We start from the raw sequence: 16,645 nt of genomic DNA, 5'->3' as shown, positions 1-16,645 counted from the left end.
AATACTATAGTGATCTTAGAATATAGGACATGTAAGTTCCTTACAGCTCATGTAAGCTAATGAGTTGCACTGCTCTGAACGTGGAGCCACACTAGAACTACACTAGCCTACTAAAGCTGTACTGTACTTTATTGTACTGAAAAGGAACCAGGGAACATTAACACACGTTAGACATGAACTTTGTTCACCTCCTTTCAGCCCAACGTGTGTGTGTGTGTGTGTGTGTGTACAATAGGCTAATTTGTTTGGGCCTTCCAGATTAAGGTTTAAGGCTTTGTCGCACGTTGAGGGCTTGTAGTTCGGCTATTTTTGGTTTGCGACGCTGTCGTGCACAGGATCATAAATTAGTCTTGATTTACTGTATGTTAAAAGGAAAACCTTCCTGGTTTTCAAACCGCTGTCCTTGGTGGTTTTGACCAGTGGTGGACAGTAACGGAGTAAATGTACTTGAGTACTGTACTTAAGTACATATTCTGAGGATCTGTACTGTACTTGAGTATTCAATTTTTTTTAATACTTACTACTCCAAGTACAAATATTTTACTTTTACTCAAGTACCTTTCTAGGACGGCTGTAAAATACTGATTAGGATGGCTGTTTTTTTTTCTTCCCTAAAATGCAAACACACTTCTGCTCTCGCACTAACCGTGTTTCTGGCTTCTGTTTTCTCCTACTTTTACTTTTACTCTTACTTTAAGTATTTTTAAAAGCATGTACTTTTACTTGTACTTTAAGTATTTTTAAAAGCATGTACATTTGAATACTTACGTATATTTAAAAGCAATGACTTTTTTACTCTTACTTGAGTAACATTTTGACTGAGCTACTTTTACTTGTAGTGGAGTAAATTTGACCAGAGGAGTATCTGTACTCTTACTCAAGTACTGCGGTCGAGTACTTCGTCCACCTCTGGTTGTGACATCATCCTTGTTCGTATTGTTTACAGCGTTATAGTGACCTGAAAATATGAATGCCATAAACATGCCAGGCTGGTGCTTGTCTACAAAATGCATCGTATGAATTATACAATACTGAGAATGTCAAAATAGTGTAAATATGAATTGAACTGTACATGAAACATGTGACAGTTTCCTTTTTAATGTATAGTTGGAATGTTTCCCTTTAATCACTTAAGCTCTGTTTTATATTTCTGCTATCTTTGCTCATTTTTGAACATCTTGTTTGAAAAGGTTCACCTATGATGCAACAAGGGAATTCAACGTGCCTCACACAAAACATTAAGCATTACGACACAGAGTATTAAGAGAAAGCTAAAGAAACACATTTTAAAAGGATAATTAAACAAATAAAAAAAACAATTAAAATAAGAAGATCAAAAACAGCGAATGAAATGACACGCAGAACAAGTTATAACTCAATTAAAGGCAACGACAAACAGAAAGCTCTTCTGCTTTTCAGCATAGGGATGGCAGCCATTTACTTGTGAAGAGGCCTGGGTTGAATTGAAGGGGTTGACATGTTGATGTATTTCAGGTTAAAGCCTGAACTCTGACATCTAGATGTTGAAGTGAGACTTTGTGGCACCGCGGCCACTATTTGCCCAACATGACAACATGTACGGAACGTGTCAACATTTACCGCTCATGGCTTGTAGGCTGGTTCTCCTTTGGTTGAGAGCCGTTAACATGTCAGTAACACAATGAGGGTTTCTGTCCCGTTTTTGTGTGGATGATCCCGATTCCTGAAGCATGTCAAGAATTTATCAGAGTGTGCAACAAGTTGATGGAACTAATCGAGTACAACTGAAAGTAGCAGATCTACAAGCTTGCGTAGCACAGTAGCATTACAGAAAGTAATGGGGCAAAAGTCACAAAGGGACGTTATAGATGAGGCCTACTTTAAGGAAGACATTTAAGGCAACTTAGACATTAATTGTGCAAAATGAGGGTGTTCCTCGCTTTAGACAAAACGAAGAGCTGGCTGAGAGCCTAGCTCCACAAAATGACATTCATCCGTAAAGGATGAATACCAGCATCAATACATATGATTTATTTACAGGTTCAGTCATACATTATATGATACCACCCCCCCCCCCTACCTGCATAATTAAATCACCATCATTGTAGGGTTATGTAAGTCATAAATCAGTTTGAATTTAACCAGTAAATCAGTCTTTTCTCCAGGGACTATTTTTGGATCGACCTCACGCTTGATGTTACGTTGTTTCCATTTGTTTCGCCTGGTTCCCCCCCTTCTCCGCCGCTTTTGGGTATCTCCCATGTCTACGCAAAATGGGCTTTCGCGAACGATCAGGTCACGGGGCATTTCATTGGGTTTCGCTTTTCAGTTTATGGGGCACAACTTCCATTAGGCATTCCTCGTAAAAGGCAAACGGCACTTTCAAGTGCTATCGACTTCTGCTATTGAGAAACCGAGAGCAGAGTCCTGACGATAAGAGGGAGAGAAAGATTTATTCCAGACCCAACCAAAGGATGAGGACTCGGCCATAAAACAGAGAGAGAGGCTTTTTATTATATTACTGAAGCGAAACACCACAAACACAATTTATGCATCTCTCACACTCTCGCACATTACTCTGTGGATGACACTAATGTTGATAAGGAAAACATGCAGCCGCAATGGAGTTAGTAAAATGCGGCTGTGGGGCCTCTTTGTTCAGCTGGGATGATGGACGGGTAAAACGGTGCATGATCTTTTTTTCTTTATTTGATTTAATACAGTAGAGAGAGCTTGAGACACAGGATTCACTGGAGCACAGGACAGTTTTTCCACTTCCTGAAAAGTAACGTTTTTGGCACTGGATTAAAGTTCTCAGTCTGAGTTCTTCTTCAGTCATTTGGATTCCATAGAAGCAAGCCAGCATGTCTTCTATGGAAGCATGTTGCGCAGCGAAAATAGCCAACCTACAAGCTCTCAATGCGTCACAGACTCATTGAGACTATGCGGCTATTTTCGGTTATTATTTGAAAGATTAGAGCATTTGTGTTCAAACCAGCAATATGTTCAGAAGCATCTTCCATAAAATCTTAATAGTCTGGGATATTTCATATAAAAGCAAAGGTTAAAGCCTCTTATCTGTGATTTCTTCACCTGGTTGGCAGCATGTAGAACAGCAGGAACAATATTACTAAAACATAAACATTTTACATATTGTGTTAATTGTTTAGGAATCCGTGCTAGTGTGGTGGGCTCCTTTCATTAGGTTTCACAAATCGCACATAAATTCAGTCGTGAGATTTTATTTTGCTTTAATCCATGTTTGTGCATAGAGCAGGGGTCTTCAACAGGGGGTCCGGGACCCCTAGGGGGTCCTCAGGGTTACTACACGGGGTCCGCCAAATCTTTCTGTGATATGATTTTTCTTTTTACATTAACCACTTGAACCCCAGCATCCCTTTTCTGAGGAGAACTTTAGCCAAAAAATAGCAGATCTACAAGCGCACAACGCGCGAGGCGTTGTGAGCTTGTAGATCGGCTATTTTTGGCAAAGAGGTATAGGTGTAGAAGAGGGAAAAAAGAGCAGACCAAGTGAAAAAAGAAGAAGTTTAATCTGCAACACAATTTTATACAATATAGAGGGGGTCCCTGTTTCATCTCTCTCTCAACTAGGGGGTCCTTGGCCTGAAAAAAACGTTGAAGACCCCTGGCATAGAGAGGGTTTCCACCCGACAGAGACAGTATGTTTACCAACACTGGAGAAGCCTCATTCTATCAGTGACGGTTTCACTGTGGGCCCAGGAAAGAGGAAGTGACAGACAGTTACTGACGCAAACGCGAGAGACAGGAAGCGAGGTGACAGAGAGCTGGGGAGATAAGTGAGAGGAAGGAAAGATGGGTGGTTTTGATACACCACCCCCTGCACTGCGTGTTGTTGACACATGAGTATTACGCACAGTATTTCTACCCACCATGGGGGTTGTGTGTCCTCTGCAGCAGTGAGTGGACCCCATAATAATACTGATGGTTTGTCTATCTTCAGGACTCCTAGTACTGCCCCTTTTGCATCTGGTTTTCTATCCTACCAGGACGTCTAGTACGGCAGGTTTTCGATTGTACCAGGACCTCTCTACTACTGCAGATTTTCTATCCTGCTAGGACCAGTTAGTACTGCTTGTTTTCTGTCCAACCAGGACTTTTTGTACTGCTGGTTTCCTATCCTGCCAGGACCTTTTATACTAGTACTGCTGGTTTTCTATCCTACCAGGACCTCTAGTTCTGCTGTTTTTCTTTTTTATCCTACCAGGCCTCTACTCTAGTAGCCCACTGCTACTCAGCCAGTTTGGCTGGCCCCATTGATTGACATTTTTATTAGGCAAAAGAATGTAAAACAACACAGTTACATTTATAATACTTTTGTCTAAAAGATCTGACCAAAAAAGTCCTTGCGGTCTTGTTTCCGTTGGGGTCCAATTGCCATTTTTTAAGGGTTCGCCATTTTTCCTAACGGAATATTCTAAGGTTCCTTTTTACTTATTCATTTGGAGCAGGGTGGTATAGCGCCAATAGAGATAAACAAATCTATGTGACGTTGCGTGGGCTGCCTCTGACATAACGGGGGCTCACTGAGAAGTCCATGTTCCTTGATGAGGGAAATAGTTCGCTGTATGGAGACATTTCCATTGCATCGTCATAATTATCATTTGTTAATGTCACATAATGCAACATTGATTATAGCAAGCACGCTTTGAAGTGCTTTGAAGGTGCCGTGTGCATGGGTGCTACTTCTGAATATAATTCACATAGTATGTATGTGTGCAGTATTTGTATTGATTGATAGTTTGTGTGTTGTTAGCTTGAAGATCAGTTCTTGCCGGTAACCGACCGAGTATAAATTGAGTTTAAAGCTGACAATAAACCATTAATGTGTGTACAGTATCTGTGTCTCACTTTCCCAGCCATCTGGTTGTGGTTTTGTTGGGCTCACTCTCTTCAGTTTATTGTATGAGTGCTGCTGAAACTCGTGAATTGTTTTGTTTCCTCATCTATAACTTGTTTTCTTGTGTCATTGTCGCCCTCGGGCAGCGTTTTTCCTGTTACTTTCATTCCAATGAGGAAATCATTTTCTCTGAGCTCAGCCTGAAGCCACGATCATGATTGAGTGAGCATAGGGGAATGAATTAAATGGAATTAAACAAAAATAAACTCTTCTATGATGGACGGCACTAGCCTACAGGCTTGCGAGCTGTGGATGGCGGGGTCCGGTGTTTGGAGCGTGTCCCAACAAGTTAAACCCAAAATTGAAGCGCCCGTCCTTGTGTTCAGACGGCGTGACTCAGATGCAGACAGACGGAGGGTTTTGATGATTCATGAGAGCTGCGGAACAAGGAGGAGGGGGACTCGGGGGAGTAAATCCCATCAGATCGCCACGGCACAGTCTCATGTTTGTCTGTCTGTCTGTCTGTGATTCACTCTCACATCCCCCTCCTATAGCCAAGCAGTGACTTTAACCTTAAGTTCCCAAGTGACAAGATTCAATGCATCTGATGTCTTTATTTATTGAAATCACACTTCAGAATAACAGGTTAAAGGGGGAACAACGGAAAGAGAGAGACTTTTCCTTGCAGAAAAGAACAGCGATCTGGTTTGACAAATAAGCTACACCGTCTTTTAGCTTCAGGCGTTGGCTCAAGACAAGAATCATTAAAGCTTTATTTATATTCCATCACATGACAATGTCGCTTGCCTAGGCAAGACAAGGCACATTTAATTGTATATATAGCATATATCACCACAACAAGGGAATTCAATGTGCCTCCCACAAAACATTAAGCATTACGACACAGAGTATCAAGAGAAAGCTAAAGAAACACATTTCCAAAGGATAATTAAACAAATAAAAAACAATTAAAATAAGAGTATGAAATGACATGCAGAAAAAGAAACTCAATTAAAGGCAACGACAAACAGAAAGCTCTGCTGCTTTTCATTAAGAGATCTAAAAGTTTTAGCAGACCTGCAATTTTCGGAGAGTTTGTTCCAGATATGTGGTGCAGAAAAACTGAATGCTGCTTCTCTGTTTAGTTCTGACTCTGAGTTCAGAAAGCAGACCTGAGAAGTCTTGATAATTGGAGATCAGAAATGTATTTTGAAATTGATTCTTTGTCAGGCGGAGCAGTGTAACAAGTGGAGTGATATTATAGACTCAGGCAGCAGCATTCTGAATCAACTGCAGTTGTCTGATGTACTATGGAAGTTGTAGTCCCTGACTACAACAAGGTTTGGTCACTTTTGTCTTTGTAATTGAAAAGACTTCTGCCACCTCCAATCGTTGACTGGTTCAATGCATTTACTCAGTGCTTGTATTGGACCATAGTCCCCTTGTGATATGGTTATGTAAATGTGTGTATCTTCCGCATAACTATGGTAACAGATTTAGTTGTTTTCCATAATCTGAGCCAGTAGGAGCATGCACACGTTGGAAGGCCTCAGAATGGAGGCTAGCAGAAGATGTCATTTTTGTCCTCTCAGATATGTAATTAACTATTGACACAAAGTTGTCCTTGAAGTATGATTCAAAGCAGTTTAGTGCAACTGTGCCAGAGAGTTCCACCCTGCCTAAAAGAACAGATTTTCAAGCTAACAACGCATCACGGTCTATTGATTATTAATTGGGCGTAAAGTGTATTTAGGCCTCTGGGTCAAGGGGACGTTGCTTTGATTAATGTCTTAGCACATCCAGTGTCGGTACTCTGTGTCAGCTCTGCACACAGTACAAATCCTCAGTGTGAACTTAAAGGGATAGTTCACCCCCAAAATGACTTTTTCTCTATCGATTAGTCACCCCATGGAGACTTGGATTCATGGATATCTTTTAGTTTGTGTCGCATTCCTAAGCCAATAATTGGCTTAGGAATGCGTTCCGGGAGGAGACACAAAGGAGACTCTTTGTGTCTCCTACTGGAACCACTGCCGGTCATCAAATTATTGGCTTAGGAATGCGACAAAAAATAAAAAATATCCATGAATCCAAGTCTCCATGGGGTGACTAATCTTCAGAAAAATGTCATTTTGGGGGTGAACTTTCCCTTTAACTCTGAAGAGAGTACAAATGGAACCAAATGGACGTTCCATTTGTACACTCTTCAGAGTTAAATGAACCCTGAGGGGGTTCATATAGCCTCCTGTACATACATTGTGTCAGTTTATACTACTTGACCTCTTTTTTTTCACCTCCCCGTTCTTTTCTTTTTTTTCCTGCCATTTCAACTGATATGCTTTCCATATGAGCATCTGGCGTTGTGTCATCATTCTGTAGAGACGTTCCCTCGGAATGAAATGAATACTGTGCATTTCATCGTGTACTACCGTAGCGCATTGGTTCTTAAAGTGGGGTCCGGGGACCCCCAGGGGGTCCTTGGCGGGGTACCGGGGGGTCCCCAGCAAAATGTGTTAATATGGCGTCACAACACTTTAAACCACTTTAAACTTTTATACATTGGCTATTCAAAAATAGCAGATCTACAAGCTCATAGCGCGGCACCGAGTCCCGCGCTATGAGCTTGTAGATCTGCTATTTTTGAATATAAATATTTTTTAAAGCGAACATTTGTAACTCAAATCTTTGCTTCTGGGGGTCCCTGGAACAAAGCATTTTTAAATGGGTTTCCGAGGCCAAATACATATAATTGTGGGGGTCCTTGACATGAAAAGGTTTGAGAACCACTGTGCCCTAGTGCACAAATTGTCATGCACACACTCTCTTTTCAGTCTCTCGTTCTCCCGTTCCCTCTCTCTCCTCCCAGCTCTCCCCCCCACCACCCAGCCCCTCTTCCTCTCGTGCAACGTCAAGCAGCCCCTGGCTGCATGCATGCATGCATGCATTCTCTCTGGCACACATGCAAAACAAATCACTCTCCTGTCCTGGTCGGCCAAGCGGTTCGGAAGGACCACAGACAAACGACGGACCCCTCAGCCCTGAAGGGACAGACTGGGAGGAGGAGGAGGAGGAGAGCGGGATGGGACGGAACGAGAGGAGGGAGAGAGGGGGCACGAGAGGGTACAATAGGAGATGAGACGAGAGGAGAATACAGGAGGAGGAGAGGAGGCGTGAGGGCAGGCAAGGCATGCTCGAATGGAGAACGTGTTTTGGATCAGAGAGAGACAGAGGAGAGATAAGGAGGGGTGTAGGAGGAGGAAGTGGACGACGGCAGCGTTTTCCCTTTGAATCCAGAAAGTGAGGCAATGGAAAGGTTGTCCTATAGCCTGACCACAACCCCCAGTCCCCCCACCCTGCTTTACTGCTCCACCAGTAAAGTCCTGTGTGTTGATTTAAAGGTGGTGTGAGTGATATTTCCATGTTAAAATAGGTGCTAAACAGCTCTATGTTCCGATAATTATTGCTACAGAGTGTTTGTTCAGTAATGGGTCTCCCCATCCCTTTTCAAGCACTCGGCCTGATTGCCTCGTTCGTTCCCAGTGACTTTTTAATGCTAATAGTACTAATAAAAAATCACACCCTGTGTGAAGTGGGCGGTGTATTCCTAGCTAATCACAATACTGAATGGAGTCAACCAATCATGTACAAAAGATAAATACATTTATTGAAACACTCTTTATGATGGACGAAACCATAACTCGAAAAAAACCAAATTTTGGTTTTTTTCGAGTTATGGTTGCTTATATAGGGCTATGCACATGTGTCATGTGACACTGGCCAATCACAGTCCTGAATAGACTGTGATTGGCCAATCACAGCGCAGGATAATTCTACAAATTTCCTGGGCCCAGATCTCAGCGCAGGAAAATGTACATTTTTCCAAATCTCACTTATAGGGGCGGTTTCACCGCCCAAAAATAACAGCACACAGCGTTAAAATGGACACTCTGAGAGTAAAAACTGATATTGGCATTCTAGTGTGTACATGTGGAACTGACAGTGTACACATGTGACACTGTCAGATTTACAGGTGGTGTAAGTGATAGTTTTTGGTAATAATAAAACTTATGTTAAAGCTCTAATTCAGATAATTATCATAGTGTTTGTTCAGTAATAGGGGTCGTCCATTCAGTCTGTCCGGCTCTTACTAAACTAAGAAAAGTCAGGATACCAATTGTATCCACAACTCTGTTTACAACTCTTTAGTAAACAGAAATTACTTTTCAGGTCAGGATACCACTTTTATCCAATCAAGAGAGAGAAAACTCATGCAGGACACTGCAACAACAAGGGAAATTAGAAGTGATGGGGGGGGAAACAGACAAAATTGGAGCTGGAAAACAAAACAAAATAAAGCTGATAAATGACCTTGGGGCGTTCTCTCTCCTGCTTGGATACAATTGGTATCCCTGACTTTTCTGTTTACTAAGAGCCGGACAGACTGACTGGAAGACCCCTAATTACTGAACAAACACTCTATGATAACTATCTTAATTAGAGCTTTAACCTAGGTTTTATTATTACCAATAACTATCACTTACACCACCTGTAACTCTGTCAGTGTCACATTTTGTACACCGTCAGGTCGTACAAGTGTATATATACACTTAAAGGTTTTACTGTGTCAACGTTTTCTACATTTTCTTTCTTGTCGATCCCATAAACGACCCTGAGCAACGTTCTGTGTATGAAAGTTGCTCTACAAAGTCCACTGCACAGTAAGCCCCCCCCAAAAAAGTACTCCCAGAGTGTCCGCTTTAACACTATGTGCTGTTATTATTTTTTATTAGTACTATTAGTATTAAAAAAGTACCTGGGAACAAACGAGGGAATCAGGCCGTGTGCCCGAAACTTCACTTGCCAACTGGGAGAAAGGCAGCTCAGGCGAGAGTGAGGGATGTGGCAAGCGGCGACGGATGGATGGATAGAGATGGATGGATGGATGGGGGAGGTGAAGAAACGTGAGTTGAGAGGGAAGGATGTATAGCTAGCTAGCTGGAGGAGGAGGAGTAGGAGTTTTTTTTTTGCAGGGAACAAGCTGTTCCTATAGAAGCAATGTAAATGAGGGGAAAGGAAGGAATTTGAAAGGGGGAGAGGAGAGGGTCACGTCACCGGAGGAGGGGAGGGGAGGGGAGGGAGACTTTCTGCCTGCAGCTCTGAAACAGACGGTCCCTACAGGGCTCGTTTAAAGCTTATTTAACCCATTAAGACGGGGAAAAGCATCTGTCATTTTAGATTTTAGAACTTTAACCATTATTTTATACTTTGGCTATTCAAAAATAGCAGATCTGCAAGCTCATAGCGCGGCACTAAGTGCCGCGCTATGAGCTTGTAGATCTGCTCTTTTTGAAAAATCATGAAAACTTGTGCAAATCTTTGAATATATATATTTTTAAAGCGAACATTTGTAACTCACAAATCTTTAATTCTGGGGGGGGGGGGGTCCCTGGATCTAAATAGTTTGAGATGGGGGTCCGCAGCCAAATACATATCATTTTGGGGGTCCTTGACATGAAAAAGGTTGAGAAACTCTGATAGCAACATAAGTGTTTCAGAAAACTGTCAAAAAAAGGCTTCATTAGGTGTGTAGTAGGGGTGGGACGATATATCGATATCGCAATATATCGCGATACTTTCTCCCGCGATAAATAATCGATATACTGCCAAAAAATATCGATATTAAAAAAATATATATATATAAGTTGTTTTTCCGACTCTGTATTTGTGTAATGATGATTTGAACTGTTTGGTGCTATTTTATGTGTTTATGAATTGAATACAAGGACTATCGTGATATATCGTTGGTGAAATTTCATGCAATATATCGTGATATCGCAATATATCGAATATCGTGATATTCTTGTTATCGAGGGCCTAATATCGCCACAGATATCGTATCGTGAGATACCCATATCGTCCCACCCCTAGTGTGTAATTGGTAGAAAATATTAAATGTTTTGGGTGAACTACTCCTTTAAGCTTTGTTTGTGCTCCGCAGTACGCCGGTGTCGCTTGCTGAAAAAGAACAGATCTGCAAGCTAACACTGCGACGCGTTGTTAGCTTGCAGATCTTTTTCTGCAAGCGGCACCCTCATGTGATGGAGGAGCATACTGGTCAGAGCAGAGGTCTGTTGTAAAAGGCCAGAGATGTTAATATGGTGAGGAGTATTAAAGCTTCAATACGGGACTTATTTTAATGAATGAAACCAATCTTGTATGGTAGAGTATGTTAATATAATATAACTAGTACATGTGCAGTGGTTGGATGTGATCTCTCAACTCTTCCGTCGAGACATTTAGACCCTGGTGTCGGCCTGGACAACCTAACTGATCGAGAAGTAGTACTGCCTGAAACTCAAAGGCGCAACATCTGCCCTGGTCAAGTGGGGGACTCCCCCTGGATAAGCGATAGATGTTTGGTATCCCACGAGGGAGACGTGGGTTTGAATCCCTCTTCGGGTAGGACGTGAAACTTACAGGAGAAATGCCAAATATCAAAAGTGGACAAAGACTAAAAGTGGCCAGCCAAAGAGGTTTATATAACCGCAAGTCTAATAAAGATTGAATTCTAAGAAGTGATTTTAGAAAGGAGATAGTGAATAGGCGTCCCACATTCTAGGCTCTTGGACGGGGAAAAGGCACAGAGCGCACGTCATGGTGAAAAATAATCAAGTGATTCTCCGCCATCCTTCCAGAAGCTAAATGGTTCAGAATCAGAACCAGAAACACATATTATAACAACAGAGTTTTTTCATTTTTTCATATCTGCTATTTTTGAATAGCCAAAGAAATCTAAAATGACACAGATGCGTTCCCGGTTAAGTGGTTAAACATACCTTGCAGTGGCGACCCGACAGACAAGTGGTTGCCATATGAGAGCAAAATGCCCTGATGATCAGTGAATCCCCAGGTTTTATTCTGAGGGCCGGATGGAACATTTGCTGCATGTCATTCCAAGTCTCTCTCCACATTTCCTGTTCTCTCTACACATTCTTTTTCATCTTTCTAAGTAACTTTTGTCCAGTGTAGCGCAGTACTGTGGACATCACATTCACGTGTGTGTGTGTGTGTGTGTCGGAGAGAAACGGTAGTTAACCCATTCAATACCGGGAACGCATCTGTGTCATTTTAGATTTCTTTAGCTATTAAAAAAATAGCAGATATACAAGCTCATAGCGTGGCACCGAGTGCCACGGGATTGAATGGGGTTAATAGACCTTGTTCAAAAGTCTGATCGCTTGATTCAAGAAGCGCTTTTGTGCTCTTCTCGTCTGTCCCTTGAGGCTATGGAATAGTTTTTCTGTGGCAGACTTGTAGAAGGTGCAGATCACCTGGAATCACAACAGAGGGCCTCAAGAAATACATTGAAATATGTAGTGATGAAGCAGCTATTGCATCTATATTATGCCTGGCATCCCTGTTTTGGGCAAATACATTATTATTATAGGCCAAATAAATGCATGGGGGAAAAAAATAAACAAAAGGAACATTGAAAAAATATTATATTGAATATATAATATTGAAACAAAATGTTGTGTAAAAAAAAGAATACAAAATCCAAAATAGCTGATCTACAAGCTCAATGTGCCGCATTGTGACACTTTGCGATGCGTTGTGAGCTTGTAGGTAGGCTATATCCACTATTCGACTTATGACGAATGAAGTATATAGAGCTAATTATGTGTTTTCTTTGCTTTTCGTTTTAATACTTGATGGTTAAACAGGAAAAACATGGCAACTGTACTCATGTGGTGTCTTTTTCCTGTAGCTGTAGAACCTTCTGTGAAGAGAGCCATTAGACCCGGGAAGAGCCGGAGAAGTCCCCTGCAGACCCTCTACAATGGCGACCCGGTGAGCATACAGTATTTGGTCATCTTTTAAACAGTATGGAATATCAAAAGCCCTGTTTAAGGGTCAGGGTGAACATAATTTGTACGTAATTTGGTGAAAAGAAATCATGTCTCTGCAAGTGACATTTGTGATTCAAATTTGATCAGATGCTGCTAATGATTTTAGCATCTTTTATGTGAAATAGGCCCCATAACTTAGGAAGGCAATCATAGCCAATCAGAATGGAATATGACTGAATATCTCATGGCTCCAGATTGAATGTGTACCGATTGGTTGTGGACAAAATCTTGTAGGAGTAGAAGCAAAAAGTGTGTTTTGAAGAAAACGCTAAATCTAGTTTGGTGGAAATGGGCATGGCCTCTAGAGGGGGAGTTGCACCATCATCCAAGGAATCCTAGCCTCGGAAACCCAGGCTTATTTTTTTGTTACAAAAAGCCTGGGAGAGCCATGCAGGAACGGAGGTCTCTAAACCTTGTTATCTCCTAACCAATCAGAGTGCAGAGGGGCGTCGCTCTAAATTTGGTGATGTCAGCGTGCTCCGTGCACAGGCCGGGGGGGGGGGGGAGGGGAGGCGGGGACATAGATTGGTGAAGCAATAGGAAGCGCCGCAGGAATCCGGGCGGCTGGGTTTAGATCCGCCGTTCAAGACCATCGATTGGGCTCGTTCTCTCAGTCTAAGGAATCCAGGGGAAAATAAAATAATTATACTACCTATAGTTCAAGAGCTATAGGCCTAAACCCAAATCAGCTTGATGTAGCATGACAATGAGATGGAGGTGGAGAGGTGGAGGTTGCCGTGCCGTGCCGAACGTTGCGACGTTCGCTTGAGCGGACTCAGCGCCGTCCGAGTTATGTACCGATAGGCACAGAATCGTAAATCATGTTTTGGGGTGAGCGTTTGTCACAACTTTCATCAACCCACGTTAGGTCAGTATCTCACCAATCAATAGTCTGATTAAACGTGATAATATCCCATTCAGTGCATTGATAGCATCCGAAGCCCATGCACATGCACGCACATACACACACACACACACACACACACACACACACACACACGCATAGGCGCACACACACATACACACGTACACATGGGCACACACACGGACAAAAACATAGTCTTCGCCGCCCGGTCTGGCAAAGAAATAAATAAAATGTGTGTGTGTGTGTGAGACTGCTCATTATGTTACAACAGCCCAATACTTACAGCAGTTATATCAAGTACATTGCAATAACTATCCGAAACGAGCCTGCAATATTACAACAGCAAAGTGTCAGTAGCCTGAAATATGCCAACCCCAGGTCAAGAACCAGGATTAAGTAAATGACTACACACAACACACAGTGCTAATGTGATTAAAATAATGTTTTTTGGTAATATATTAGGTGACCCCCTCCCAAGAGTACCAACACAACTCAAACCCTATAGCCAATCTACATATGAGGGAAATTACTGTTGGTTCCGTCTTTAATATGAGCTCCAATGACCCAAAGACCTGCAGCGACCAAATCCATCACCATCTGTGTTGCAGTCTCTTTCAATACTGAAGTTGAAAGAGACTTTCTAATCTCCCCAGATGTAACCTGAAACTTTTCATTTGGAGGACGTTGGAAAAAGGAAAACTTCTAAATCTAATTTACCGCCGCTTGTGCAGATCTGCTTTCTCAGAAAATATTGCTCTTGGACATGATTTTTGGCATCATAGATTAGTTGAGCTTTTGCTGCAGGGTATTAAATCCTTAAGGTCACATTCACCTACGATGTGAGTGTTTAGAGGTTCTCACTGACACAGAGCCTGTCCAGCAGAACTCACATTGAATTTTATCATCTGTTTATCTCAGCCTGTTTCAATTTTGGAGATTCAAGATGGATATCATTTGAGAGAATCCCCCCTCCCCAAAAGGAAATAAAGTAAAAAAAAGAATAAGAAGGCCAAAGCTGAATAATTCAGTAGTACATCAAAGTACAGATGCAGTCATTTACTTCAGTTACTCCACCATCAACAGGATTGTTTGGGGAAATACTGCAACGCTAATTCGTTCATTTGTTTTCATTGATTTATTGTTTATAATTCCAAGGACGGCACACAATTAAAGATAATTGCACTGGAGTTGGCTAGCATAATTCTGCATCTGTTAGCCCGGAGCAGGTATACAACACAAATCAAATACACACTGTGACATTTGAATGGGAACGCTGTGGTTCCCATGTGGATCTCAGCCAGCCTGTGATGTCAGTTGTCTATGATATATCAGTGACATATATGACTCCAAATGTTGGCAAGGTTTCAGCCCAGTCAGCACCCCCATGACTTCCTTAATCCATTATGAAATTAAGTTTAATAATTAATAGGTTCTTGGTTCAAAACTAAAGTTTCTTGTTTTGTTTTTGTACCTGGCTCTAATTCTTTACTGAAGAGCGTGCAAGAGAATTGCATAAGTATGAACCATGGTGGTACAGTGGTTAATCTACAGCACTTGAAAAGCAGAGACTGTGAAAATAGCTGGTTCAAATCCAGCTTTTATAAGATCTTTGTTCCACATGTAAATCTGATAAGGCAAAGTAATTACCATACATAATTACCATACACATTTATCTTCCATGTGTCTGTGGGTCAGGGGAAAAGTCAGTGTTTTGTAACCAGAAGGTTCAAATGGTTCAATATGATAATAATAGTAATATATTTATATAAGAAAGGGAGTCTACTGCTGGGCCTCAGCCAAACGAGGCAAGCCCGGTGCAATTGTAGAAGAGAACACTGGAGCAGCTTGGACAATTAAAGTCATGACTCTGAGGAAGATGCAGTAGCATCGAAACGTCAGTCATTACCTAGTTGTATCAGCTCCTTTAATGAAAGAGGCTTTAATTGTCCGAGCTGCTCCAGTGTGTTCTCTTCTACATGTAATATATTATATTACATAATAATAATATAGGCTAAGTAATTAGCCTGTGACATAGTCGCCACATTTATCTCAGGTGTCTGTGGTGCAGGGGGAAAGTTGTTAACGGAAGGTTAGAGGTTGAAAACCAGCGATGAGTTGCTGTTTTTTTAAGTTTGTGCCTGGCTCGAATTCTTCACTGAAGAGCGTGCAAGAGAACTGATTTTAGCAGGAACCATGGTGGTACAGTGGTCAGATACAGAACTGTGAAGGTAGGTGGTTCAAATCCACCTTTTGTAAAATCTTCACTCATGTAGATCTGATAAGGCTATGTAATGACTTTGTGGTTCAAGACCACTCTTAACAAAATGTTCACTCTCCATTTAAATTCTAAAAGGTCAAGTATTACACTCTAGCTCATACGTTCATGTCTCTGTGGCACTAGAGATCAGTCAGTAGTTTGTGTTTACAGACCAGTAAAGAAGATTTTCTGTCTTATAATTTTTTAAAGCCACAGCTCATTTAAAGCCCAGGCATGGGCTGTATTTTTAACATATTCTCCAGCCTTTAACCATTTGAACCCCAGCATCTCTATTCTGGGGGGAACATTAGCCAAAAATAGCCAATCTACAAGCTCACAGTGCGCTTCTTTGTGGCGCGTCGTGAGCTTGTAGTTTGGCTATTTTTGACAGACATTTGGTATAGAAGGAAAAAAGCGGTCCGAGTACAGTTGCAACTCAGATCTGTTTTACTAAGAATAGAAGGTTTAAGTGGTTAAGAACTATTAGGCAGGTGTATGTAGCCTAATCAAACTTAGCCAAGTCTACCCATTTACAGCAGAAATACAATTTCATTTATGACATAATCCAAATGTAATCATTGAATCATTACTGAGGTGTTTTCTCATGACAGCCACAACGGAAAAAAACAAACAAAGGATTTGGTCCGTTTGTTTTTTGTTTTCTGGGGGATTTCTGAGCCTGCATGTTCTCAATCAACATAATTACATCCTTCTTCCTGGATTTAACATGTGACCAGCATACAAAATAAGATTCA

The 16,645-nt window shown here is 41.6% G+C and overlaps 2 protein-coding genes across 3 annotated transcripts in view; one reads left to right on the top strand and one right to left on the bottom strand.

Moving 5' to 3' along the window:
* LOC308096864 (solute carrier family 41 member 3-like) overlaps nt 1-16,645 on the bottom strand; it is a 511,014-nt gene that overhangs the window by 447,160 nt on the left and 47,209 nt on the right. The window lies entirely within an intron of this gene.
* Nucleotides 1-16,645, top strand: part of LOC308096867 (carbohydrate sulfotransferase 11) — a 32,198-nt gene that overhangs the window by 11,772 nt on the left and 3,781 nt on the right. For both annotated transcript variants that reach the window (XM_080444358.1, XM_080444357.1), the window contains exon 2: nt 12,627-12,709. In XM_080444358.1, coding sequence (XP_080300484.1) covers nt 12,627-12,709 — 83 coding nt within the window. The remainder of the gene's footprint in view (nt 1-12,626; nt 12,710-16,645) is intronic.

Source organism: Gymnoscopelus braueri, assembly GCF_963280865.1.
Source record: "Gymnoscopelus braueri genome assembly, chromosome: 12".
NCBI lineage: Eukaryota > Metazoa > Chordata > Actinopteri > Myctophiformes > Myctophidae > Gymnoscopelus > Gymnoscopelus braueri.
The sequence above is the reverse complement of the archived record's forward strand: the minus strand, read 5'-3'. Positions and strand labels throughout refer to the sequence as shown.